Genomic DNA, 27,116 nt, shown 5'->3' on the forward strand with positions numbered 1-27,116 from the left:
ATCCTTCACAAATTTCTTTTACTGGACTGACAATGAACTGAAAAAAAAAATATATTCAACCTAGAATAAATATTTTTGTTGTAGTTAACAAATTACAGTAGGACTACAAACTTATATTTACATAATGCAAAGGCAATTTGTTATACTAATCTCTGCTATATTATATTAAAAAATCCAATTATTGCCTATTCCCATTATAGAATTACAAGAGGCACATTGTCAAGGGTAACAAATAGAAGTTTTCAGAGCTTTTAAAATTTCATTTCATCCTTTTTATCTGCATCAAAATACCAACCTAGATGCGGATTATGGCATTGTTAGTGATCAAAATTGCAACACAGAGTAGCATACATTAACTTTCACATTGAAGTAGTAAGAGGATATTATCAAGTAAGTGTTAAAGGATTTATAAAAAAACTGTTTTAAATTTTTATATTGAATGTCAGTTTTATTTTAAACAACCCAAACCTTGAAAAACAATTTTCAAAATTCCTTGTGCTGAGATTATTTATTGTTTTGACTTAATGGAAAAAAAAATTAAAAACAAACCTTATAGAGAAGGAGTCTTGGCAATGGTTCACAGAATCACAGAATGGTTTGTGTTGGAAGGGACCAAAGATCATCTGGTTCCAATTCCCCTGCCATGGGCAGGCACACCTTCCACTAGTACAGGTTACTCAAAGCCCCATCCAACCTGGCTTTGACCACTTCCAGGAATGGGGTATCCACAACTTCTCTGGACAACCTGTTCCAGTGCCTCACCACCTCCACAGTAAAGGATTTCTTCCTAATATCTAAACCTACCCTTTTCCAGTTTAAAACTGTTGCCCCTTGTCCTGACACTCTCTGGACATAGAAAAAGTCCCTCACAGTTTTATAGCCCCCTTTAGGTACTGGAAGAATAATGTCTCCCTGAAGCCTCCCTTGTCCTGCTTTTGCTGCAGCCCAGGATGTGCTTGGGCTTCTGGGCTGTGAATGCACACTGCTGGCTCATGACCAGCCCTTCATCCATGAGAACTCCACTGTCCTTCTCTGCAGGGCTGGTCTCAGTGACTTCTTTCCCCAGTCTGTACTCACATTTGGGATTTTCCCTACCCAGATGCAGCACCTTGCACTTGGACTTGCTGAACTACATAATGTCCCCATGAGCCCACTTCTGGATGACATCCCTTCTGTCTGTTGTGTCAGCTGCAGAGCTCAGCTTCCTGTCATCAACCCTGCTGAGGCTGCTCTCACTTTCACTGCCTGTCATCAGTGAAGGTACTGAACAGCATCAGTCCCAAGAGTGAGCTCTGAGGGAGCTCATCACCCCCCTCTACCTGGACATAGAGCCATGGACTGCAACTCTGGCTGTGTCCATCCAGCCAATTCCTTATCCACTGAATGATGATTCATCCATCAAACCCATGTCTCTTCAATCTGGAGATCAGCATGTCAAAGGCTGTATCAAAGGCCTTACAGAAGTCTAAATGATGACATTTGTTGGTGTTCCCCTGTCAACCGTTGCTGTCACTCCATCATAGAAGGCCATATTGCTCAAGCACAATTTGCCCATAGTGAAGCCATGGTGGCTGCCTTGGCTGCCCTCCTTGTCTTTTACTTGACTCAGCACATCTTCTAGAAGGATGTGCTCCATGATCATCCCAGACACAGAGGTGAGGCACACCAGTCTGTAGTTTCATAGTGCATCCTTTCTTCCCTTTTTAAAAATGGAGCAACCTTTCCCTTTTTCCAGTCACTGAGGGCATCACCTGATTGCCATGACTTCCAAACACAACAACAACATCAGCCAATTCCCTCAGGACCCTGAGATGCACATCATCAGGTCCCACAGATTTGTGGCTATTCAGCTTCATCAAATCATCCCAAACGTGTCTTGGCTTACAGCTGAAGGGACTTCACTTCCCCTACACATGCCCAGAGAAGCGGCACTTCAGAGAAGTGGGAAGTTGAATGGACCAGAAAAACTGTCTGCAATTGAATCCCAGTATTGAGCCTGTAACTGCTGCTATGCTAAATATCATCACACTGGTAACACAAATGCAGGGTGCAGCCCCCTCATGCATCACAACCCTGCATATTCTTTTTATGATTCCCAGTGAGAAAAGTCCTTAGACCTGCTGGTCCTTCAACCCAGCAGTAAAACAAGTTGAGCCACAAAGGGGTAACTATGCAGACTACATTTTATGCTATTCAGGCACACACAACCATATTTTTGGCAAAATATGAAAAGCATGTACAAAGGATAAGTTATTGAAAGCTAACAGCATCAAGAGTATGCAGATTTTATTTGGAGTCCTCACTTTGTGCTTCATCTTCTCCAGTGATCTTATTTCTTGCCAAGTCCCCGCATCCCACCATTACCCGCTCTCTAGATGGGCCAAGATCTTCCAGCTGTTTTCTTTGTCTGGTTTCTAATTCTTCCAATCGCTTGCCAAGCAGGGCGAGCTCTCTTTGATGCTGCTCCTCCTTGAAATTTAAAGGAAAAAATGTGGCTCTATTACATTTTACACACTTACAAGGGACCAAAATGAGTGATACATTCACTTTCTTTACGGAAAATAAAAACTGTAAAGTCCAAAACATCCTTATTTGTTAAATTTTACTCATGAATGTTTCATGAGTATTGTCCTGATATTCTTGATGAACAGTATCAGGAAGAAATGCATTTGCAGATGTTCCTCCTCTCAGATGAAGGAGCACACAGAACTGAGGTCTAAGTAACCATGAATCTGTAAAGTCAACCTGGTCAACCTCAGCCTGAGAGATTTTCACCCTCAGCAGCTCAGCCTAAGATGCTTTTAACCACACAAGAAACCAAGAGCAGCAATACTGCTTTGTAATAATGAAACCATGGTGTGAGAACAGCAGTAGCATTTCTTGTTCAGAAGGAGCCATTTAAAGCCTCTGAGGGGAAGGACAATGTATGGAGAACTGGCTTAAAACTACCCAGTTGTTACATTCTGTAACATATCCTTTGTCTTTCAAGTACTCCTTCCTATTGCGAGGAAGGGAGCATCTCCAGATAATTCAAAATTTCTTGCTTCTGTTCAAAGATGAAATACACCTTCCTTAAGACTAATGTCAGTAAAAAAGAACTATTTCAGTACCCTCTTTTGCTGTATTATTTTCACAGCTTGTAATATATCCCCACCTGAAGAAAGGAGAAGGATGCTGCAGGCCCAGGAGGCAAGGCAGACAATGGCGTTACACCGACTGCATTAAGTGATGGAATGTCAGGGTTCAGAATTATACTCCGGAACTCATTGTGCCGACGTTGCAAGTCCTTTAGCCTCTTCTGGAGGCGAACATATTCTTCAGAGGAAACATTCTGTCTAGGAAATAACAGATTTCTTATTGCTCAAGATCTTTGTTATCTCAACACAGCAACACAGCTCTCCACAAGTGCTCTGCAGTTTAACACCTCCAGTTTCCATCTATCCTTACACAGAAGAACTGGAAGGTAGATCTGTGTATGTTCTTTTGCATACACATCTGTCTAAATGTCCCTCTACATATTTAGCTATCTGCTCTATTATAGATTAGAGTTTACATAAAATAAATTAAGCTTTTAATACCATTCACAGTGGTGAGTCAGAGAAGCCACATTAATTATTAAAATCAAGCCCTCCATAGGGGCTCAATGAAGAGAGAAAAACCAGGACTTCGTCTTTCAAAGAGGATGCTGTGTCTGTTTCTCTTGCAATTCTGAAGTCTTGTTCACTTCCTTCTTTTAAAGGGATTCCTGCAACTGTGCCTATCAGGTATTTTTTCTCTTTTTCTTCTTGAAGAGATAGTTCTGCAGCTGTCTCATAAGTCCTCAGCTGCCCATCCTAAGTAGAATCTATTCAAAGAATTCTAATGCTGTAAAGACCATTAGACTGGACTCTGTTTACTAATCTAGACAACATGTATCTTCAAAAATACTCCATATTTACAAATACCTTGAGCATATATAATTTTTCAAGCTAAGAAAAAGCAAAGTTTATTACCTATTTAACACTTGATTTTCTTTTTCTAGTTCTTCCATCTTGGCTTCCAAAAGTTCTATTTTCTCATGCATCCTCCTTTGTTTATTGTCATTGAGAGTCTTTCTCTGTCAAAAAGATGTTTCAAACAGCTAAGTAATACCTTAATAGATTAGATCCTGTAAAAACTAAATCTAAACTGTATGTGGTTTCAAGCTGTGACATTTAATAGGATTGTCCTTCTTTAAGAAGAGATGTTGCGTTGTTTGAAGGTGCTTAGATTGCCATGCTGGGAAGCAGAAGAGATGGAAAATGATCCACAGTTGGGAATGAAAGAGGCACAGCTGCCAGTCACTTGTTGGTCAGTGACCAGTTGTACGAACAAACATTAATGATATCTGAGAATCACAATAGTTATCCTTTAAATGACCATGTAGAAATGAGTATAAGCATAACCAAAAAAGTATGCTTCCCCTTTTTTGGGTTTTTTTTGGGGGGTTTTTTGTTTGTTTGTGGGGTTTTTTTTTTGTTGTTGTTGTTGTTTGGGGGTTTTTTTGGTTTTTTTTTCTCATATTGATCTTAACCTTCCATGACCTTAAAAGATACTGGTAGGTTTCATAACCTATATTCAATGTATAACACCACTAATTAATCTTGAGGTTTTACAAAAAACCTGCCTTTCTTCCAAACTATTTCATAAAAAATAAGATTAGGAGAAGAAATAAAATTTGAATATTCCATCAAGGAAAAGTAGAACATCATTTGTCTAGTATCTAGTATCATCCTCCCTCAACAAGGAGGATTAACAATCAATGCACGTGTGCGTGCAAAGAAAGCCTCACAAAATCTTTGATGGCATTATAACAAAGTTGTCAGCTGTAATATTCTTTTGCACGTCAATCAACCTATTTCTATGCTAGTTTTGAAGAACTCAATATATTTAGTTATTACATATGGTAAACTGCAAATAAACTCTTAACATTGAAACAATTCTAGCTGGTCAACATGAAGTTTGCACAGGCTGGATCATCCAAAAAGAAGAGACAACGTGCCTTTTTCTGAGCAACAGCAGCTCGACATAGCTTGTTCTTCATTTGGTTGTATTTCTCTTCATAGTCCGTGATGCGCTGAGTAAGCACATGCTTCTCCTGCAGCCATTCCATACGCTGGTATTCTGAAGTCCTTTGGAAAAATCAGGTGAAAAAATCAAGTCATACATAGCAGCACGTTCAGTTAATACCTTAAGACTCTTAAAACAGATGCATCTTTTCACAACTCCTACTTTTATATACTTAAAAGGATCTGACGTAAATTTGATTATGTTAACAATCTAATTGTGACTATGACATTTGAACCTGTGCATTATCCTAGGATTTCTTCAACCATCATTTTGAAAACTGGTTCCAAGAAGCTAATTGTTGGTGCTTTGTTGGATTGGCATGCTGCCAAACCACCCAGAGAAAATTCCTCAATTCAGGACAAACCATCACAGTGGAACACAAGAGCAGATACCTATTCCAAATATCAGTTGTCAGAAGAGTTGACAACTACCTTCTCTGTTTAGGAGAGCAGGGTGCTGCCCTATGGGGTCTACTAAACCTTTGTAACAGACTTGCTTAGGACGTGCTACCAACTAGAACAAACAGCAGTTCAACAAGAAGTTCCCACTCACATGGTTTCTAGACAACATTCAAGCTGAACACACACCACCAAAGGCATATATTATCTGTTTAGACTTTTGCATGGTTACAATACACTAAAATTAGTCTGTCTTCTCTAGCAGTGTATAGGAAAGGAGCTGTTTTTCCATGCTGCCTTGTTTGTTTGGGCTACCTGCATTGTGAATCAAAGCAGACAAGAACTAATGGCATATTTAATTACATTGCTGTTAAAAATTAAAATCAAATTGTGAGATTCTGTGTAGCAGATTTTAAGAAGACCAAGGCCTGGTATTAGTGCATCCACCACTACTCCAGTCCTGGGCAGATGCAGTTTCCCTACAGGGACTCTGAATGCATCTCCATAAATTTCTCACCAAACCACTTCTCCCTTCCCCACAGCAGAAGTATTGGGCATCATCCACTCTCACTTGGGACACACAGTCCTGGCCCTGTGTCACCTGTCATGGCTCTTTTAGTTGATGCAGCATGGCTTGTACCTCACTCTTGACTGTAAATAACTACTAGTACCCAAAGCACTTTGGACGAGCACTGCTTAGCAGTAAAAGGATTTCAGCTGAGGCAATGGTTAAAAATGCTGGAATTGGTTATGAAGGTTTCTAGAGGTGGTTTTTTTGGGGGGGTTTTTGGGTTGTTTGTTTTTTTTTTTTGGTTGTAGTTGTTGTTCAGTTTAAATGCCACTAACATTGTTCCCAAAATGCTAAACAAGTCCCTGTTTGAGCTCATCTCTGATCTGTATCAGTCTCATAGCTTGCCTTCAGCTATTTTTCTCCTTTCACATTTTCATTTCCAAGCTTAAGATTGACACAGCCAGACATGCAGTTGCTTTGCCTACTTATGCTCAACTGGCACAATTTATCTGAAACTTTTTATCTTGTTGTCTCATCTTTTGGTCCCTATTTCACTTCCTCTTGCTTTGGTGCAACTTAACTCTTTCATTCAAGCTCATAAGAATTTACTGAACTAAGGAAGGATGTTCTTTCACCCCCAGATTCCTAAAAACAATGGGAGCATGACCCAGGGCAGCAATGGCACAGACCTGCAGGACTTACATGCAGGCTACAAAGCTGCTTCATTTCTGCAGCACCAACCTTAGTGCATCTCTCAGTACCTACATACTTGTACAAAGATCTCTGAGGACTGACAAGTTCCTTCCATTGCTTTCTCAGGAAAACCTAGTCCTGACTGTTTTGTGATCCATAAATATGTAAATGACAATGACAGTCATTCAAGTAACAGCAACGATCTCACTCAACAAGTGGGTACACCCCGCTAAAGCAAACATCCAAAGTAGTTAATGTGCTAGTGACATACTCTGCAGTCCAAATGCAATAATATCTCCAAATGTTAAGTTGAAAAGCACTACTTAAACTAATGACAACATAGCAATTGCAGCACCAATTAGTAGCAAAAGAGATGTTAAAAAAAAAAAGTTACATTATACCCTTTGTTTTATATTTAATCTGAGGCACTGACTTTTTAAAGCACCCACCACATAATAAACTAGTACTAATTAGACAAATATTTGGTTACTAAACTAGGAAATTCTGAAAAACCATTTCAGATTGACAAATTGATCTTTAAATTCCAGGAAAGCGTTCATTTCTGTATGGAATCTGAATAAAATTTGGCTTCCTTCATTGTTTATTGGCTTCCTTCATCATTTATTGTCATACTTTGATGGTATGCAGTCAAGCTTGAGCAAAAAAGCAAAGTGATGATTTTTAATTTTGATGAGAGGAACTAGAAGATATTCTATAAGCTTTTACTTTCCTCATATCTGCTAAAAGTAGCTAGTGGGAAAGGGAAAGAAGTATTCACACATATACTGACTGGGACCGTGGAACCTTATAATGCATAATACAATGCTTGAGTGCTTTTTCACACATACAGCTTAAACACTCTTAAAAAAACTGTCTGAAACTCTAGATCTATCTATCTATACCCACAGAAGTTTGACACCCACTTCAGTTAAGCAGAATTTCATTTTATGCAAGCAGTGTATCTCACTAATCAATAATTAATTTTAACAGATACGAATGCAAACAAACTCCTGTTTTTAAAGGTGACATGACAAAAGTTTTTATATACACTATGCCCACAGAATGCATAGCCATTTTTTATAACTGTCCAAAATTTCCTGTTCATTTTAACTTTGACTTTATTCAGAATCTACAATCCACAGTTAAGTAATCCATATGAGAAGAACACAAGCAGCGTGAAAAGTAAAGCCAAAAGAAAAAAGTTACTTCTCTGTTTCCAGTTGAGCTTTCTCTGCCTGAGCCCTTGCATGCTGACATTCTTGTTTCAATCTCTCTATTATTTCCTTCAACTTTTGATTAGATTCCAGTAAATCTTTTTCTGATTGAGAAAGTGAGGCAAGCTGGAGTTGGATATCATTTATTTGCTACCAAAACAAAAAACATTTTTTCTGTTTCAGAAGGTATACAAATAACCAGCAACTGATTTTGAGGTACTTGAGACAATGTAAAATGGAGACACCAACTAGCTTTAGCTTTTCCTTAGCCTTTTTCACTTGTTTCTTTTCTCTTTACTCAACAATTTCTCCAGAAGCTTTACAGTAAATCACTATGAGACAAAGGGTTTCTATTGTATTTAAAATGAGAAAGATATGCAGGATACTTCTGCCACTGAAGGGTTCCCCAGAATTTCAGAAATCCATTGCTTCAGCCCCAGGCCTGAACAGAACTCCAGGACCATGAAATACTTAGTGGCAGAGCTGTGGAGCTTTCCAGGCTCTTCTGTCTCCTAACACACAGAGTGTTACAGCCAACAGTGACTGTACTGATCAGTTCACAAAACAAGGAAGCACTGAAAAGTCCAGCCTCTGCAGCCAGCACATACAAATGATCATTTCCCTTTCCTTTTCCTCCCCCCACATGGAAATTAGATCCCTCACTTTCTGATTTCTGGAAGAAAAAATAATTGTCTTGAACTTCAAGTGCACACAGCTTGCAGAGTACTTTGATGTACAGCTATTGTTATTACCTACTAAATAACATCACAGGCAAGCAGGAGTTAAAAAAAATTAGGTTTGATTTTCAACACTGCCTTCAATTGACTCTGCAATAGAAATATACCTCTTTACACTAGTTTGTTCATTTATGAAACATCTGTTAAACACTTGAAGAACCTCAGATGAGAGATGCAGTGTAAATGCAAAGCATTACCTAGAAACAATTTATAAGTCTCCATGGCAACTGAATCTCCAGTTAAATAGTGCATAACCATATTCAATATACCAGTCTATAAACATTCAGCTTTGAAATCCCTGTTACCCACAAAACACATGAAGCAAAAAACTGCAATCCATTTATAGAGGTCCAGGAAAGCACAATTGATTTCTGAACATTTCTCCTTTAAATATCTGAATTACACATTTCATCCCTCAGGGGGGAAAAAAAAGCCTTAAAAATTCAATCTAATCTTCAAACACAGGACATGGTAACTACAGCAAAGAATGTATTTCTCTATAAAACATTACAATGCAATAAAACCTTACCTGCTTCAGATTAGCATTTTCACATTTCTTTTCTTCCAGCTCTTTTGTCTGTATAGCTTGCTGTTGAATTTTTAATCTAAAATTGTGTAAGACATCCTTATTTTCATCTAATCAAAATACAGATGCTATAAATTAGGACAAATCAGCCTGACAAATAAATAGCATTATCTGAAAGGCTGATAAATATTTAACTAAAAACGTGTTGAAAATATATTTCTATTCATTCTCAGAATTCATACAGGTATAAGACTTTTGGAGTACAATTCATTTTATCATGCCAACCTTCAACTATAGTAAGCTAAGTAAACTCCCAACCATAATAGCCAACTCAGAGATATCATATGAGGGTCTCAGATTGCCAATTGCTGCTATGGTGCCATTGTGGAATGAGAAATGGTTTACTCTAGCATTGGGCTATGCCAGCAGCCAGCACACTAAACTAGTTTTAACAAAGGTGTATTGCCAAATTATTACTTCAAAATGGTCATTGAAAATAACACTTAAAGGTTTGGACGAAAAGAGTTACCATTTCAAACAGTTAATTTTTAATTCTGCTCTCTTTTTCACATAGTGCAAAAGATAATTTTGTTTAATCTACATTAATGAACACTGCATAATGAAGATTTCTGTATCTATGAATAGTAAGCTTTTATACTGTCTACTGCAAAGACATTAAGAGGGGAAAATGAGAAATTTGTGCTAAGATTAGACAAGTGACACTACCGCAAACGCTGAAGTTCCTTTTTGCTAGATTCCTCTGCCATCTGCACAGCCCGTAGTTTCTCTTCATACTGATCCTTTTCAGATTGCCTCCAAGAATCTTGCTCCAGTTTCATCTTTTCTAGATCAGCTAATCTGTTTTCGAGTTCTAATCTAAAACATTATTCAACATACACACAAGAATCACTACAAAATGTCAGAAGTGTTTAGTTAAGAGTGATATCTTTAAAGTGTCACAAAACAGTCCTCTTTTAGAAACAGAGGAGGAAATCAGTAGACATACTTTTCATTCTGTAAGGCTGCAATATTGTCAAAAACTTCTTCTTTGGCAGCTTGCACTTTACGAACTAGCTCCCGATCCTTTTCTACTAAAAGCACTTTATGACGTTCAACAGCTGCAGTAAGAATTTCCTTGTCAGACAGCAATCCTGCATTATACATTAAAAAAAGTTAAACGTGTCATTATTGATAAGAACCTGCTAGGACCCTATATTCAAATAACTTTATAAATTCACAAAAGGGAAGTAAAAGTGACAGAATGAATGGGAGAAGGAGAAAAAAACAGAACACAAGAAAACAAGAAGAGACATTTCTTAGTACAACAGTTATATTTCCAAAACTTTTGAAAAGTAACCATTACACTGGAATAATGGTCTATAAGAGTTTCTTACTTTAATAAACAAAGGTAATTAAACAATTAATGTTATTAAAGCTTTAAACTCCAGAGCAGTTTCTACAGAGCATTTGTGTCTGGATTTTAAAATTTTAAAAAGTCTTCCACAACAGCTATGCAAAGGTGAAGCAAGAAAATTTTCATTTTCTGGAAAAGTTTACAGTAAACAGAAACTGGTTGTCAGTGAAACCAGTAACTGGGCTACAACAAGTCTCAATTTTAATCCATCTATATTACCAAATGAGGCATTTCTAAAACCATGACTTTGTAGGCAGGGGCAAATTAAACAAACTAAAATCATGTAACTGACAGCTGTATTCACTGGCAAATAAGCCAACATGCTCTAACAGTGACTCTTGGTTATTTAACTAATTCAACGATGTAAATGGAATTCCACAGTCAGTCCAGCTTAACTTAAATCTTGTCTGTATTCAGTTTCATATTTCATAGGGTCCAACATTTCTAGCTTGCAATACACTGTAAGAATATTGTCAATACAGAAAACACCACTTTTTCATTGCTCTTAGCCAACTTAATATTAAAGCAAGAGAACAAAAACAATTATTTCAGGAAGACAAAGGTACTATCTTGGGGCTGTGGCCAATCAGTAAGGACAGTTCTCTTTAAAACTGTGTAATTGTGTGATTTAAACACAACTAGTAGAAGACAGTTTTGGCCTTTCAGTCTAGAAAGCTATTTCAAGTTGCCTACATATTCAGGTGCATCAGGTATCTTAGAGCAATGCCTGTTTCCTTCAAAGAATGAGCTAGGTACTGTATTTTGTTTCATGTGGCAGCCTTATGGAATTGGTATCAATTCCACAGACACAGAATCAAAAAAACCCCAACCACTGAAGTTCTGTGGCACAATAGTTTCAAGCAGAGTATGAAAGACTAAAAATTTAGCAATAATAGAAAAAACAACCATATGAAGTACATAATTTGAAACAGATTATGTTCAAGTTGTGTCACAAATGCACTAATTTACATAAATTAAAAACGGCTTTCAATTGTTCTTTCCCTAGTAGAGCAAGTGAAATAACACAATTATTTCAAATACCAAATGAATTGTCAGATCTATGACCTAGACCAGAAGTAGAAGTTGAAGACTGCTGGAGAGGGTTCAGAGAAAAAAATAGTGATATTATTTTAACTGAAGTAAACAGATGAAATAATTACAAAATAATGTCATACTTTACCATCCATTTCACTTTGAATCTTGTTTCTCTCTCTTTCTACTTCACTCTTTGTTCTTGCTGCCTCCAGTTTGACATTTGTTACTTCCAACTTATGTGAATGTTTAAGTTCTTTTACCTATGAATTAGTAAAAACCAACATCAAATTAACTATAATAAATTTATATACATTTACTTCACTTCTGACTAAAGATACCTCTGAGTCAAGCTAAAATAAAATTAATCTCCATAAGTAAATCAAAACAGTGATATCCAATTTCTGTGATTTCCCACAGAAATTTCAATTTGGTAACTACTTATAGTCCCCCTGGCCTCCTGGAGTGCTACATTACTTACTCAAAATCCAGGTCTTCATAGTTTTAAAGTGCATTTTAAATCAAATACTGCTCTACAGACACATCAAATGGCCCCATAAAAGTAAGAGCTTTAAGGACGTCAAATCAAAGAAAATTACTGCTTGCATGGAAACTTTCTATAGTTTAGGCACTTGAACGCAGTAATTACACGGTCAATGCGAATTAAATATCTGGAGGAAAGCACTTATAATGAAAATCCATTCACAATGACAAATGTAATTACAACCTGCTAGCATATAGAAGTGGCAAAAGGTTAAGAATGACACAGTAGCTTATTAAGTAACTACATGGAAGATTTAGTTGCTTATATATCAAGTTGATAACGTTTCAGGGCAACTTGAAAAGATTTAAGGTGGCTTTTTTAAGGCAGAAAATCCAGAAGACAAACATGCACCTGTGCAGGTTTGAGTGGGAGCCGAAGCAGGTGGAGGTTAGTATAGTAAAGCTGCTATTTTCCTGCCTTTGAGAAACATGACTGTAACATTTATTTTGTCCTGCTTCTGGAAGGGGAGCAGAGAAGACCACTTGATACAAAAAATAAAGACTGTAACAATCTTCTGTATATTTGGGGAAACTACTGAAAAATGTTTACCAGAAAATTTCCCCTCCTATTTAGCATTCATGGGGGCCAAGTACAGTATATTACATAAAGAGGCTTTAAATAGTGGTATAGCTGTACCTTATTCCTGTGGTAAATTAGAACTTTTTAAATTAATGACCAAAATTAAATAATTAGTATTTATAAATATTCACTTTAAAAATATCTCAAAAAAAAAAAAAAGAAAAGAAAAGCGTACAAATACAAACATAGAACAAAACCTCTAAGATCTGGTTGCAACCCAACCAAGTTACTCAAGAATGTTTCAAGACAATGGTAAAAAATATTTAAAAGACTGTGATGCAATTCTGCACTGAAATGTTTCTGTACAAGCTGTGCTGGCATTAGCCCAAGAAAAAGGTTATGCTAGTGTGACTACCCTGCTTCTAATATAACCTAAATTTCCACAAGTAACTCCAATGCAGCTTGCTTCCTGTAGCTAACACAGCCCATTCAGAGGATAGTTTTTAAGATCTCGAGAAGCCATAGCTCCATTAAAAAAAAAAAAAAGAAAAAAAAAAGAAAAAAGAGGAAAGATCAGTTTAAAGCTCTAAAAGCTGACTGTTTTCATGAACATTAAAAACATGAATATAAGGATATCACTTCACAAGTCTTGTTCTGTTCAGGAAAAAGATGGAATAATAAAAACATAACTTCACTCTTTAGAGATACTTTCAGGTATGACATTTCTCCTGTAAAGTCACATATTCTTTGTCTTTCAACTGGAACTGAGGGGAAAATTCCATACCTATTTTAAGTCACAGCAGAAGACATCATTACCTTATTCTTAGTCTAAAATATAAGCAGAAAAAAGTAACAGGATGTGAAAAACATTTAAGATACCATAAAAGTACTTACTTGAGCAGTTAAGGAATTGACTTCTCGTTCAGATTTGTGAAGCTTGCTAGTTAAGAGAATGTTTTGCTCATGACTCATCTGCAGTTCTTTCTCAATGCGATCAACCTGTAGTTCAGCAGACTTCTTTTCTGCCTTGAATGAAGGAAGTATTTTTAAGATTTTTGGAGCTGGGTTGCCTCTTGTTACTTATTTGAAATGTTTGACTGATTTGGGCTTTCTGATATTACTGACTAGTTAATAATAATAACTTAATAATATATAATATGATATATAAATATTAATCTTTGCTCAACCATATATTCCAATACAACAAGGGTCTTGAATTTTACTGAAAGGTCACAACTATTTTTACTAACACCTCCTGCATAGAATCACTCCCATTTTCAATCTTCCTTGATAAGGAGTGGTGGTAATCTGACTTGGTTAGGAGGTAGCAGGTGTGCTTACCAGTAAATTACTGGGCTATAAACAGTGTAACTACAAATGGTGTTATATGCTGGCCTATGCAGTCACACTGACAGAAGAATTAACATCCTGGAGAGGAAATGAAATGCAATTACTGCATTGTAGACTCTGATCTTTACAAGACAAGATCCTGATCTTTACTGAATATCAAAAAGGTAATCTAATACATGATTTCACCTTCCTTTCTTCTAAACACTTCTGTTTTCAACAGGGCTCTCTTTAAAGCTGTCTAAGAAGATGACAGCACTTTTTAAGATGAGATCAGAGCATCTTGTAACTGAAGTATACTGCACTGATAATAGTAAAAAAGAACTATCTATCTGCATGCTGCAACTGTGTGAAGAATCTAGATGAAGAAGCTCACTACCTAGAGAGGTAGCAAGGACTGACAGAAGGTCTGAGGATGACAGATGAGGAATACAGTGGAGTCCTGGGAAAAGTGCAACAGCCCAGAAATACCAAGGAGAGCAACAGCTGAGTACTACACATCTGCAGTCATGTGGTGGAGAAAGAAGAGGTACAGGTAAGCAAAAACGATGACAAATGAGAAAAGGATTAAAGAGAGGAGCAGCATGTGACATTTTTGAAAAGAATAAAGAATTTACTGCAGCAGATTTGGTTTCTAAGTCCAGCTAAGTGGCAAGTGGCAAGACATGACCTTCTTAGTGACTACAAATATGGATATGACTCACTTGTTTAGAAAGGATATCATTCTGCATAATCTCTCAGTTGAGAGATTTTCCAAAGTTGAACTGGCAGTGCATGACTCCCAGTCAACTACAATTTGATTTTAAATCTGAAATGTAGAAATTCAAATTGTGGAGTCATGGCAAAATTATCAGTGATTTCAGTGACAGTTCTGTCAGGCCAGGTGCTATTCTTACTACACTCTACTGGGAGGCAAAATAATAAAAGAAAATCTTACCTCTAGAGACCGCATCATGGTCTGCATCTCAGCTAACTGTCGTGCTTGTACTCTTTGAACATTTTCTGCTTGCACAACACTGTTGTGTCTTTCTGCTCTTAGTTCTTCTACTTCTGCTTCTAAGGCTTTTAATTTCTGACATAGTTGTGCCTTTTCTCTAGAAAGTGCCTCCACGCGTTTACTGTCCCTTGTGGGATCAACACTAAGCAGCTGATTATGGAGATCTTCCTTATCTTTATCCAGTCTTGCAATCTGATAGTTGTTAATCAGAAAAATAAAAAGTTCTTACATTGGTTAGGTGTCAGGCAGCAACAATTACAGTAGTTAACAATTCAGAAAATAGCAGCAGTGGACATTTAAACATTCATTTGCTTAGAGTAGGAAATTCAAAGCGTGTCATTAGTGTGGTCTTTTTCACAACACTGCAGAGGACAACACTGATTGATGTCCTCATTAGCAAGCTGGATGATGTCACGTCACTTTCAGCAAGCTTGAGTGTGACACCGAACTGGGGGGAAATGGTCAATCTGTTGGAAGGAAGAACTGCTATCCAGAAGAATATGGACAAGCTGAAGGAATGGACACAGCTGGATCCTCTTCAACATGAGAAGCAAGACATGCATCTGAGATGAGTAATCCAGTGCAACAGTACAGGCTCACAGCAACTGTCGAGGAAGCATCTCCATGGAAAAGGATCTGGGGGTCCTGGTGGACAACAAGCTAAACATCAGTCAGCAGAGCACCCAGTCCAATCCTGGCAGATTGGCAGAAGGATAACTAGCAGATCCAGGGAAATTATCCTTTGTCCCCCTTCCAGTACTGGTAAAGCTGTATCTGGAGTTTGTGTCAAGGCCAGACAGCCACTAAGGTGTTCAGAGGGTTGAGGAATATGACATATAAGGAAAAGTTGAGAGAACTAAGCCTCAGCTCAGAGAAGAGAAGATGAACAGTGATGGGAAGAGGGGCAACAGGCACAATTTGGAACACGTGAAGTTCCCATTACATATTATGAAAAAAGTTTACCATTAAGATGGTTTAAATACTGAAAGAGTATTTCTGCCCTGAAAAATTATGGAATCCCAATCCTTGCAGGTGTTCAAGACTTGGCTGGACAGGGACCCAAGCAACCTGATCTCATTACGCTTCAATATTTTAAACAAGATTTTGGAGTATAAAGAGTCTCTTTCAACTTATCTTATGATTCCACTATTTTATAATTACCACAGAACTCAAATCTGCTAGTAACTCCAGACAGCCAATATGACTAGGCCCTGACAGACTATAAATCAAAAAACAAACAAACAAACACAAAAAACCCAAACCAAAACCCAATAACAAAAACAACAACAAAACCCCCAACTCTCTCTTACAAAGTAGTACAAAAGGTACAAGCCAATCTGGAGAGTGTAATTAACAAACATAAACATATATTCATAGATTGTTACATTTCAAAATAAGTTACATGGACTGAATATAATAGTGGAGCCAAAAGAGTGAGAAAGAAAGGTATGTAAGAATTCTCTCCATATTTGGAGATTAGTCCAAACTCTGATCTGCAGCTGTCCTTTTAAAAGTTTCACCAGCATTCTCTATGAACAAACCTGATTTCAGCAGCAAAAGCCCTCCAAATGCCTTTTATGAGGAGATTCAATTGCATTATATGCCCAAGCCAGCATTTAAGAATTAGGATGTTTTTATAGCCTCCTTGTGCAAAATGACATGGAATGTTAAAAAACCTTTGAGAGAAACCAGATCACACTGTGCCCTGGGCTCAAGGTAGTTGCACTCTGTGTAAGTGTGCTAATTAGCTGCAGGACTAGCAAAAACTCACAAAGCCCATGAGAGAGGCAGGCTGTAAAGCAGCATGTGGGTTTAGCTCCAGGAAGGACAACTGTTCTGTTTTTAATGCACTGCATTTGCAAACTTGGATTGATTTTGCAAGTGATGATTGCTTTGATTTGTGTCTGATGTTTGGAGTAATACATTCAAATCTGGCATCTTAGAATATATGCTTCCAGACAAATACTTAAATGGATATGCAAATGACATCTGCAACTCATTTACAATGATGTATCTATTTAAAACATAAATGAGCTGGCAATTTATTTAGCTACCTACACTTTTGAAAGTCCAAAGAAATGTACAAATGGTTTCTTCAGGAGCTAATACAAATGAAATAAAGTTACCAGAGTTTTCAGCATCCTCTTGATTATCACTATCTTGATCCAAACTAACATCATGTAAACACATTGCAAAGCATACCCTCATCTGCTATTAACAATATATCTTCCTCAATAAGTTGCTACACAAGCAATTTAAAGCCTAAACTTACATTGGTTACTCCGATAATTTATTAATTTCAAATTAGCGTCATGTCGCAAATCACAAACATGATTAAAACCAGCATTAAGCAAACGTCATTTACCAGAAAGCAAGTTATTCTTACTTTTAACAGCACAAATAATATTGCAACCCACCACTGAACAAATCTACAGAGGCAGCCTTAGGCTAAGTCACAGAAGTGCTTTGAGAATTAAGAGAATAGAAACAAACATGACATAGAGTCAAACTGACAACCCTTCAAGTACCAACAGTTCCACAATGTTCAAGCAGCTTTGTCAGAGATACTTGCTAAGCTACTATAATATTCTACGTACCTCAGCCTCATATTTTATTTTCTTCTCTTCTAAAATATGTGCATGTTCTTCCTTTTGATGCTCAAATTCTGATTTCAGAAAGGTATGGTCGTAACGAAGTTTGTTATATAGTGTTCTGTATTTTTCTACTTCCTAAGTTAGAAAAAAAAAATTGCAAGTTTTCAAATTTATTTTCTTTAAATGTTCATGCAATGTTCCTATTGCTTCACAAGTTATCTTTGATGAACTGAATGCCACCTCCTCTCTCTTTTCTACTGTTGTCCTGCCTGGGACAACAGTACCAGAGAAATAATGCCATACTTTGCTCTTCATTCAGTTTTTATTTCCTAAGGTTATAGGAACAACTATAAAGTAGTGATCACTAATCTAAATGAAATAAAATTTCAATACTTATGACTTACATTTTCTAGCTTCTGATAGCGCTCTCTCATAGGAGACTCCAATTCCTCATATATTTTTGCTTTTAACCGTTCCAATTTTTGAGGAGTTAGCACCTTAAAACAGAAAAGTATCACAAATAATTAGTCCTATTCAGTTATTTACACTGTGATAGGTCAATAGCCAGGAATAAAGTATTTCAAATATGATTTTAGGAATTTTACTTAATTTTCCATGTTTTTCTAAAGAAATTTCAATAGTAGTTACAGAAGCAAAAAAAGTATTAGTGAACTAAAAATATTCTGGGAAGTTAACAGAAACATTTGGAATGTCAGCATTTATCGGTAGAAGCAACACAAATTTTAGGCTGAATTGACAAGATTTACCTCCTCTGTGGGGGATGGGGGAAGGAAAAGCAGATTCACATAAAAGATAAAGAATTAATGTCTCACCTAAACATTAAGTGAACCAACCCAAAAAGATCAAAATGAGCAACACCAAACATTTATTTGCAAAATACAGTAGATGTGTGTTGTCCAACAGGTACATGGGTACTTGTTTGAATGAGAAAAACCATCAGGAAAGATTCCTTGCCTTAAGCAAAGAATATCATTCTGTATGGTGTTTTGTTAAATTTTTTTTGTATGGTTCACACAGCAACTATGTACCAAGAAACAGAGTTTAAAACAAAATATTTCATCCACAACTGTGACATAGTCTTATTTATTCTACTTTTCTTTCACTTATCTGTACCCTCAAGTCCCTGGAAACTAGTCTTAGATATGGTACTGAGGCACATCTCCTCCATTCAGAGTCTGGGATTCTTTGGTTAGAGATGATATTTATTTCCTAAGAACATGTCCTGCTTTACTTTAAGAAAACAAGCAGTTAAATAGAGTGTCATCCAAGTTATCTTAAATGTTGAGGAGTTTTTTTGTTTGATTTCGACTTGGGATTTTTGAAGAAAAAGAAAGAAGAAAGCTGTCATTACAAAGAAAAACAAATATCTGTCTTTCTAGTCACTTATCCTAACAGGTTTAGGCACCTAAATTGCCCTCCAAGACAGATGATTCTCCCCTCAACAGCAGAGCAAGCACAGATAGAGACTGAGAGCCTTAACACAGCACCTAACAACAGCATCTGGATGATTCAGTTAAACAAGGAAACAGTAATTTCAACCCATAGTCACCCTAGAGAAGAGCCATTACTTGGCTCTTTGCATTGGCTGAATTTCAAGACATCTGAAATATATCCAAGCTGGGTATATGCACGCTGCATTAACAGAAAAATATGCATGGTCCTATTACGGGATAAAAATACATTCCAAGTCCTTCCAGTAAATTATCTTACCTGCTGCTTCACTTGTTCCAGCTCTTGTGTTTTAGCTAGCAACTGCTCTTGAAAGTCAGCAAGAAGCTGCTGAAATTTGTCATGTACAGTCTCTTTTTCAACTAACAACCTTTTCAGTTCATCTTGTGATTTGGTATAATCCTCTTGTAATCTGAAAGATAAAATACATATTTACTTTATATTCACCTTTTAAAATTAGACTTTAAAGCTCAAAAGACTCACACACAGGAGCAAACATACAGACACTAAATAAGAACTAAGCTATTAATATCCTCTTTCTATAATATACTGAAAAGTTATCCCACATTTATAAGCATAAAAAGTGCTGCAGAAACATCACCTGCAATGTCTTAAGGTACTTTTAATTGTTTATTTTCTAATATGAACAACATTCATATCTCTACTTACACACAGGAATAGCTAACACACATCTCACACATACAACTAAATCTCTTCCAACATTTAGCTTCACCTTTTAACAACTCAAAGAGAGAAACTTGTTTAAATTGATGTACCTTAGATGTTCTGCCCTTAGAGTTTGGTAATTTGCTTTGTGATGTTCACTTCGCATTTTTTCATCCATCAAAAGTTTTAGTATTTCTTGTGAATTAGCTGCTTCACCACCTTCACCCACGAGAGGAGGGAGGTTGCCCAAACCATCCATTGTGCCAGGATTGTTCAGATGAGTATGGAGAGGATAAGATTAATGTATAACTAATCTACAAGACCATCCACTCCTTATGCTGACATCTCAGAAGATCAAGACACCTGAACAAATACAAGGACATGTAGTTAGTGTTCCAGTACATTCACACTTCAAAGTTTTCACATGCTGCTTTTGCTTTAAGCACAGAAGAACCCTGGTTATGCTGTAACACAGATTAGAAATCTTTACTGAAAGTGCAACTCTTCTCTGCTCATGCAGCCTGCCCTGAGAAGTAATAACGCTTCCAGGGGTATAGAATACACTTAAACATGAAGGTCATTTGAGTCAATACAAAATAAGAACAAGCACTACTATCTGAAAGAGTACATGACACGTTATTTTTACTTATGCTATACACTGAGACTCCAACCATGATGCCCTAATTATGCCTTTTTAATCAGAGTTCAAGCAGAGGTCACAGACAGCAGACACACAGCTTTTCTTACTACTTATTAAAAAGTCTGTCACACTGTCCCAACATGTTGTATTAATCAACACACTAGTGTTTCAGCTGGAAGAAAAGCAGATAATTCTCTATTGAATTCCTATCAAGCCCTTTCTGGAGAAGAGTTAAGGTATCAGGAACAGCCTGGAAGACACCTGCCCACAGTTCAGTCCTGATATATGTCACTTCCTTATTTCCAAAGCTTATCTTGTGGTTTCTTCTGACCTTTCCTGAAAGACGTTTGCAAAATGTGCTAATATCAGATTGGTGTGGGGAAAGCTGCAAATCAAGAGTTCCTGAGAAATAAGGGAGTGTTCTAATATACCTCATTAGTGCTTTTTGATATTTGAAGCAATAGGTATCAATTTGATCATTATTGACACTTCTACAGGATCTGGGGGAGGGAGGATTGTAACTGAATTTTAGGGAAGTTACAATGCTTTGAAAACAACTACTCTGCCATTTTAGCTTTTTGCATAGCTGGACTGATGCCTAAGAAGTCCATGTCTGCCATGTGCAAAGTATACCTTTATAAAAAGTAAAACTCAAACAGAAACAATGATAAATCCCTGGCATCACTACAAATACCTCACCTTCTTTACATGCACAGTTGCATGCATATTTTCTACCACTGCACTCTTTCATGGATGTATCTTAAACACTTACAATTTGATTTTATAAACCCCTGAACTATAACCAAGATGAAAATCTGTCTTCCATACTGGGGAAAAACACCCATTCCACTAAGATATGATAATGTCAAGAAAAGGTAAATGTAAGACTTTCTTTCCCATTTTTCCTTCCTCCATTCCTAAAATGAGAAAAGGTCAGAGAAAAATCTGCCACTTACAACATCACTCTAGGCAAAGCAACAACAGCAAGTTTGTATTCTGCTTTAACCAAATTTGCTGAGAGAATGAAGAGGAAGAAATCAGAATAAAGAACACTCTCCTCTATGACTGTCCTAAATGCACAACCAATTTCAAACATTAATGACATAGGTTTTGAAGACCCTTCTAATCAATACAGTCTCTTTTTCATCCCTGAATTTTGTTGGCTGTTGAGAAACAAAGGACAACAGCAACTTTCAAACTCAATATAAAGACATTTTCAATTGTTAAACCAACAGCTGGATGAGGAGAACTGGTCAGTGATGCTAAAGACAATAAATCACGTGAGAGGAGAGAAAGCTCTGGTACACAGAAAACTCAACACAGCATGTCCCTAAGAATCTCTAGCCATATCAACAGGGTTAACATGATCACTATTAAAAACAAACAAAAAAACCCCACACACAAACAATAAAAACAAACCAAAACAACAAGAAAAAAAAAAAAAAAAACAACCAGGCAATAGCACTTTGCTTTCATATGCTATAGACACTAAATATAACTAGCAAGCCAAAGCTCAGAATTAGGAACACAGCATTTAAAATCGGGTCTGAATCCTGCTGCTTACTTGAGTAAGAAGTATTTCTGAAGTGGCATAATGGAGATAAAGACACCAAGAAAGCACTACGTTTTCTGAGACAACGTCAGCCAAAAGATAAGCTGGAGCACAGCCTTTTGTAATCTCTATTCCAAGCTGCTGCAGGTGAGAAGCATATTCTCTCCCCACAGCTTTCGTTACTATCAAAAAGTGCACAAATTACACACACGTGGCCATGTATTCATATGCATGAAGATTTCATGAAAAAGATAAAAGGAGAAAAGAGAGGGAGATAATTGCAGCTGACAAAACAATGCTCCAGACTGCAAAAACCTGTTGTATTTAAGGAAACAAAACTCTTTTGGCTTGCAGGGACATCTAGCGGCAAATGTCATGATTTGCATTCCTGGTGACGACTGTGAAACAAACAGAGATTTCATTACTTCATGAGAGCTCTTTCCTCGAAAACACCAAGAGCAATTTGTAGTACTTAACCTATTCACATAAAAGTGAAAAAAAAAGTTTTCACAAAAAAAGTGGTTTTTTATTCTTTTGGGGTTCTTTTCCCCACATCACAGAATAATTTCTGGCAGAAAACTGCAAATAGGCAACAACATTTAGGGATACAAATATTTTAGGAATATTACCAACCAGAATATCTTCTGTGCTAACGGCTAACAGTAGTTGCTCACAGACAGTGAACAGGCCTTAAATAATCTTCAAAATTACACAAAGACTACACCCATAATTTTTGAGAAACACTTTAAAAGAACACTAGGTTCTTCCTCTTTTGGAGATGTGCTCAAGAATTAGAGAAGCATAAAATATACTTTAAAGAAACTAAACCCACCATCATATCTAAACTTAATTCTACAGCTACTTATTTGCCAAATTTTATCAAGCTACCAAACTGCAAACTTGTATCAGTCATCCCAAATTCATACTATGAAAACTTAACATCATTTTCCACAGGTAAAAATACAAAGGCATTGGTGCAGAGTCCTGAAGCCTAGGAAATGCACACTCTATAGGTAAAATGGTAATACTGTAGAATAGCTAAGTGAAGTAAATAAATTACATTTCCAAGAATCACCTTTGTTTTGCCTTTCTTCTCCAATTATTTCTCCTCCTAAAGAGAGCAGCACTGGCTGAATGACCTACTAGACATCTCTCCTCTTTATAGCTGCACATCATGAAAGAGCTTTTCTTTTTCAAGATTTTTCAGCTATATTACTTTAACTTTTTCTTTGCTAGAAGCTCTTAAAAAAGAGCTTGCATTTAGAGACAAATAAGATATATCGATATGATTTTTTTGTTTATATTAATTTTTATGGCATTTTGTTACAACAGCAAGGCTTCCTTCTTGCTCACCTGGCATAACCAAATGACATGGCTGCACCATGTCTTGGTCATTCCCATAAGTGCCATACACAACTCACTCATGGCTCTCTTTTCCACGCCACACTTAAAACACTTACATTTATCGTGTTTGAACACAGTTTTAAACAGCTTGATGAATATAATTTTGCAACTAACTAAAAACAGTATTTAGCCTTGTACCAGGTTTTGCTCAAGCAGTAAAATTCTCAATAAAATCTGTGAAAGTCAAAGAGCTTTTTCACACAATTCATGGTCTAATTCCTCTGCCTGCTTCTGTCACAACTCCAGACCTCTTTATTTGCTCTTCCTCTTTTTTTTTTCTAATCCAATTAGCCAAGATCTTCTGAAACAATGAACAATTTACCTGAAAGAGCGAAAAATTCAAGGAAAGCACAGCCTCATTAAAGCAACTCAAACCCCACCCCTTCTAATCTCTGCTCAAGAGTCTGCAGTGAGACCAGATAATGATCTAAGGCAGAAGTGTAATCCAGCACAAGAGCGCACTGTCACCCGGAACGGGAGGGTTCCACTCCTCCTTCCCTTGTCCCCATTCCTGTGTTTGTCATTCATCAGACCCCTCCATGAACTGTTTTAACTCAAGAAGTCAACACACTCGAACAAGCAGAAGACACTCAATAGCTCTTCTGTGAGGCCAGTGAGTCACACGAGCTCATGGAAAAATCCAGCGAGCGACATCATCAGTGAAAGTGGGCAGCTGGTACGGACCAGGGGAAAGGAACAAAGAGCCAAGGAAACAGAAGGAGGAGGAGCAAGCCTTTCTCCTTTCAGGGGCAGGGAGCTGGCACAGCACAGAGCTCAGATGTTCACAAAATCACAGCCTTGACTAGATACCCAGATTTTACACAGTCACAATTCAGTGAAACAAATCTATCTTAAACAACTGTGCAACACACTTAGATCAGACCTCCCATGAACATCAAGTGTGCAACCAAAAAAAAACAAACCAACCCCCTTCTATATAATTTGAGAAATGTGACAGCACACTGCATTTCACTTGAACAGTCCATATTCCACTGATGTGTCATCAGAGACTTGCAACAGTCAAAGCAATCACCTTAAAAAAATCTAGGAAGGCAAAACCAAAGAGAAACAGGAAATCCCTCGTTATAGAGTTCCATAACTTAGACACTGCTCAGATGTTACTGCAGAGAATCCACTGAAAAGAAACACTTAACACTTTTGTGCACCTATGAGCAGAAATACTGGAGAATGTCTGTATGACAGCTGCATTACAGAAGACACCTCTGTAAGAAGTCTCATGCAAGCTACTATCACTCCCTCCACAACAGTGTTCAAGGTAAACGTTCCTGCAACAATTAACCATAATTACTGCAGTGTCCATCCCTACACATGGCACCGCCCTCTCAGTCTCTGTCTTACACTACAGATCTGGTTACTTATTAGGTGAAAAACAACAAACAAGGTTCTCTCTTAACTCAGGGTTAAAATTTGTGCTTTAGCCAAGTCAAACTGGCAGTATTTACTGATCACATTGAATTCTGAGTGGGAGCTACACCTGGTAAATTGAGCTGTATTCAAGAGCAGCCAGTCTCCACACACCATGTATGTTTTCCAGTTTTTTCATAGCAAGAAAGCTTCAGACACACATTAACTTTCGCTCACTAAAATCTCATTCAAAGTTCTACTCGGGCATAAAAGTGGAGGCTTTTTGCAAATACAGCTATAGTCCACAACCAAAACTCTTCTGGAAAATGACTTCCCTTTCATATTGACTCCAATATGATGTGATGTTCATGGAGGGCATAGGTTTCACACTGGCATATGTATCCCACACCTCCTGTAGGCAGAAGCATGATCTTATAGTGCGTGGATGAAGAGCGAGTGAGAGGCCAAGCGAGCTGCTTAAGTCACTGTGACCTTTTTGCCGGTTTGGTTTTTTTTTTACTTATAGATGGAGGAGCCCGGTCAGAGGAATAACACTAACGCGGCTGACACACATCCAGAAGCACAGAAAAATAATCTTTTTCCTCACAGCTACGTGGCTGAGGATGGCTGGTGGAAAGCGAAGCAGACAAGCGTAAACACTTGAAAGCTCCTCCAGCCCCTGAGGTGAGCCAGGGGATGGCGAACGCGGCAGGCCCCGGAGGCCGCAGCAGGCTGTTCCGGAGCTGCAGAAGGGGCACGGAGCGGCGCTGGGCTCTCCGGTCCCGCCGGCGCCGCCAGCACCGGCCCGGGCCGGGGAACGAGCGGGGCCGGGCAGAGGCCAAGGGTCCCCCCCGCCCGTCAAGAGCTGCGGCCCCAGGCACGCAGGAGGGCCGCGGTCAGCCCAGCCCCCATCAGAGCCCGGCTCTCCCCTCACAGCCCGGCCCCCCGCACACCCCGGCTCCCCCGGCACAGCGGGACCCCCGCCCACAGCCCCGCCCGGCGCGGCCGCCGCCGCCCCAGCGATTTAAAAATGGCGCCTCTCACCTCCCGCCGGCCGCGCCGCCCGCCGGGCCCGCCGCGCGCGGGGCACGCTGGGAGCGTTGCCCGGGAGACGGGCGGGCTCCGTCATGGCGGGGCAGCCCTCAGGGCGCCCTGGGGCGGCCCCGGACAGAGACCGGCTGCAATACTGTAATCTTATCGTAAACATCCTCATTTTCCCTCTCAAATCTCTTTGAATGGAGCAAGAGATTGAACGTCCTGATCGGTATCGGCATTCCTCTAGTGGAAGGATTAAAATTGTTTTCAGTTGGTCTATTAGAAAGTGGGTATTGGTGATGACACACGCACATACACAAAGAAAAAGTGACCAAAAAAAAAAAAAAACCCAAAAAAACCAAACCAAGGCAAATGTCACGTTCGCCAGCAGCGGGAGATAGCAGCTGCAGTGGGCCCCAGAGGTGGCTGCCGGCTGGTGAGGGGTTTAATCCGTGACTGGCACGCCCCAGTGGCGCGGGCGGCGCTGCCGTGCCCGCCCGGCCGTGCCGGCCCTCGCCGCGCCATTGGGGCCGAGCAGCTTCACGTGTGAAACCTCATCGGTATTCCGTCGGTACCAATGTACACACACAGGGAAATAAATGACACCACAAGACTCTGCAGTGAATTAAAAATTAATTTTTATTCAAAACAAATTTTTATTTAAAAGATGAACATTAAAAGCCATGGATCCAAACAGTTTTACACTGCAAAGAAATCTTTCAAGAAAGTGTCATGAAGTTGCCCTCTCATTTTCTGTATCCAGTTTGCTCTCTTTTTTTTATTTATTTTTTCCCCACTATCAGCTCTACAAATATTAACTAAGACCAAACAGAAGCCTTTCTCCCTTTTATGTCTACATTAACACGAATGCTAGAATGGCACAGATTTTTTCTTTGGTTCTATTAGTGTCTGTTCATAGCAGGATTACATAGCTATAATCTATTGGAAAACAATTCATTTACATAAGAAACATGACACCAATAATCTAGATCACTCAGTGTGAGCTCTGTGGCAGATAGAGCAAAAAAGCTACAAAATCTAAAATTATTTAGGTAACTAAAATCCACAGACAGGGTCGGGTGTCTCTTGCCGGCTAATTCAGGGAATAATTATTGTGTAAGTATTTCCAATTTGTAATCTTTTTCTAAGAGGATAACTCAATGGTGGAAATTTTGTTACTTTATTGTTGCCTCCTTTATTGTTTTTCACATTGATCAGAGAAGGGTTTCCTTCCGAGGCCGGCTGAGTCAGATAATTCCAGTCACTCACTGGTGGCCAGTGCTTCTGAAGTGTGGGTGCTAATGGGGCTCACAGTGACCATCCTGCCTCTGCTGGCTTTCAGAGGAGAGCTGCTCTAGTGACTCACATGG

The 27,116-nt window shown here is 38.3% G+C and overlaps 1 protein-coding gene across 6 annotated transcripts; it reads right to left on the reverse strand.

Moving 5' to 3' along the window:
- Positions 1-2,165: 2,165 nt before the first annotated feature.
- On the reverse strand, positions 2,166-26,221 carry CEP83 (centrosomal protein 83). 6 transcript variants are annotated; one of them, XM_064419736.1, is made up of 16 exons: positions 26,111-26,221; positions 19,861-20,113; positions 19,346-19,496; positions 18,019-18,111; positions 17,618-17,749; positions 14,961-15,212; positions 13,571-13,702; positions 11,762-11,876; positions 10,174-10,318; positions 9,894-10,043; positions 9,171-9,246; positions 7,897-8,054; positions 5,021-5,150; positions 3,993-4,096; positions 3,155-3,335; positions 2,166-2,469 (listed from the first exon to the last, which is right to left on the reverse strand). In XM_064419736.1, exons 2-16 carry the CDS (start codon positions 20,007-20,009, stop codon positions 2,287-2,289), a joined length of 2,151 nt encoding a protein of 716 aa, XP_064275806.1. In that variant the 5' UTR covers positions 20,010-20,113; positions 26,111-26,221; the 3' UTR covers positions 2,166-2,286. The 6 variants fall into 6 exon arrangements, with proteins under 6 accessions (XP_064275806.1, XP_064275805.1, XP_064275809.1 ...); XM_064419735.1 differs by lacking the exon at positions 26,111-26,221 and adding an exon at positions 25,756-25,836; XM_064419739.1 differs by lacking the exon at positions 26,111-26,221 and adding an exon at positions 25,319-25,343.
- Positions 26,222-27,116: the final 895 nt, after the last annotated feature.

This window comes from Passer domesticus, chromosome 5 (genome assembly GCF_036417665.1).
Source record: "Passer domesticus isolate bPasDom1 chromosome 5, bPasDom1.hap1, whole genome shotgun sequence".
Taxonomy (NCBI): Eukaryota; Metazoa; Chordata; class Aves; order Passeriformes; family Passeridae; genus Passer; species Passer domesticus.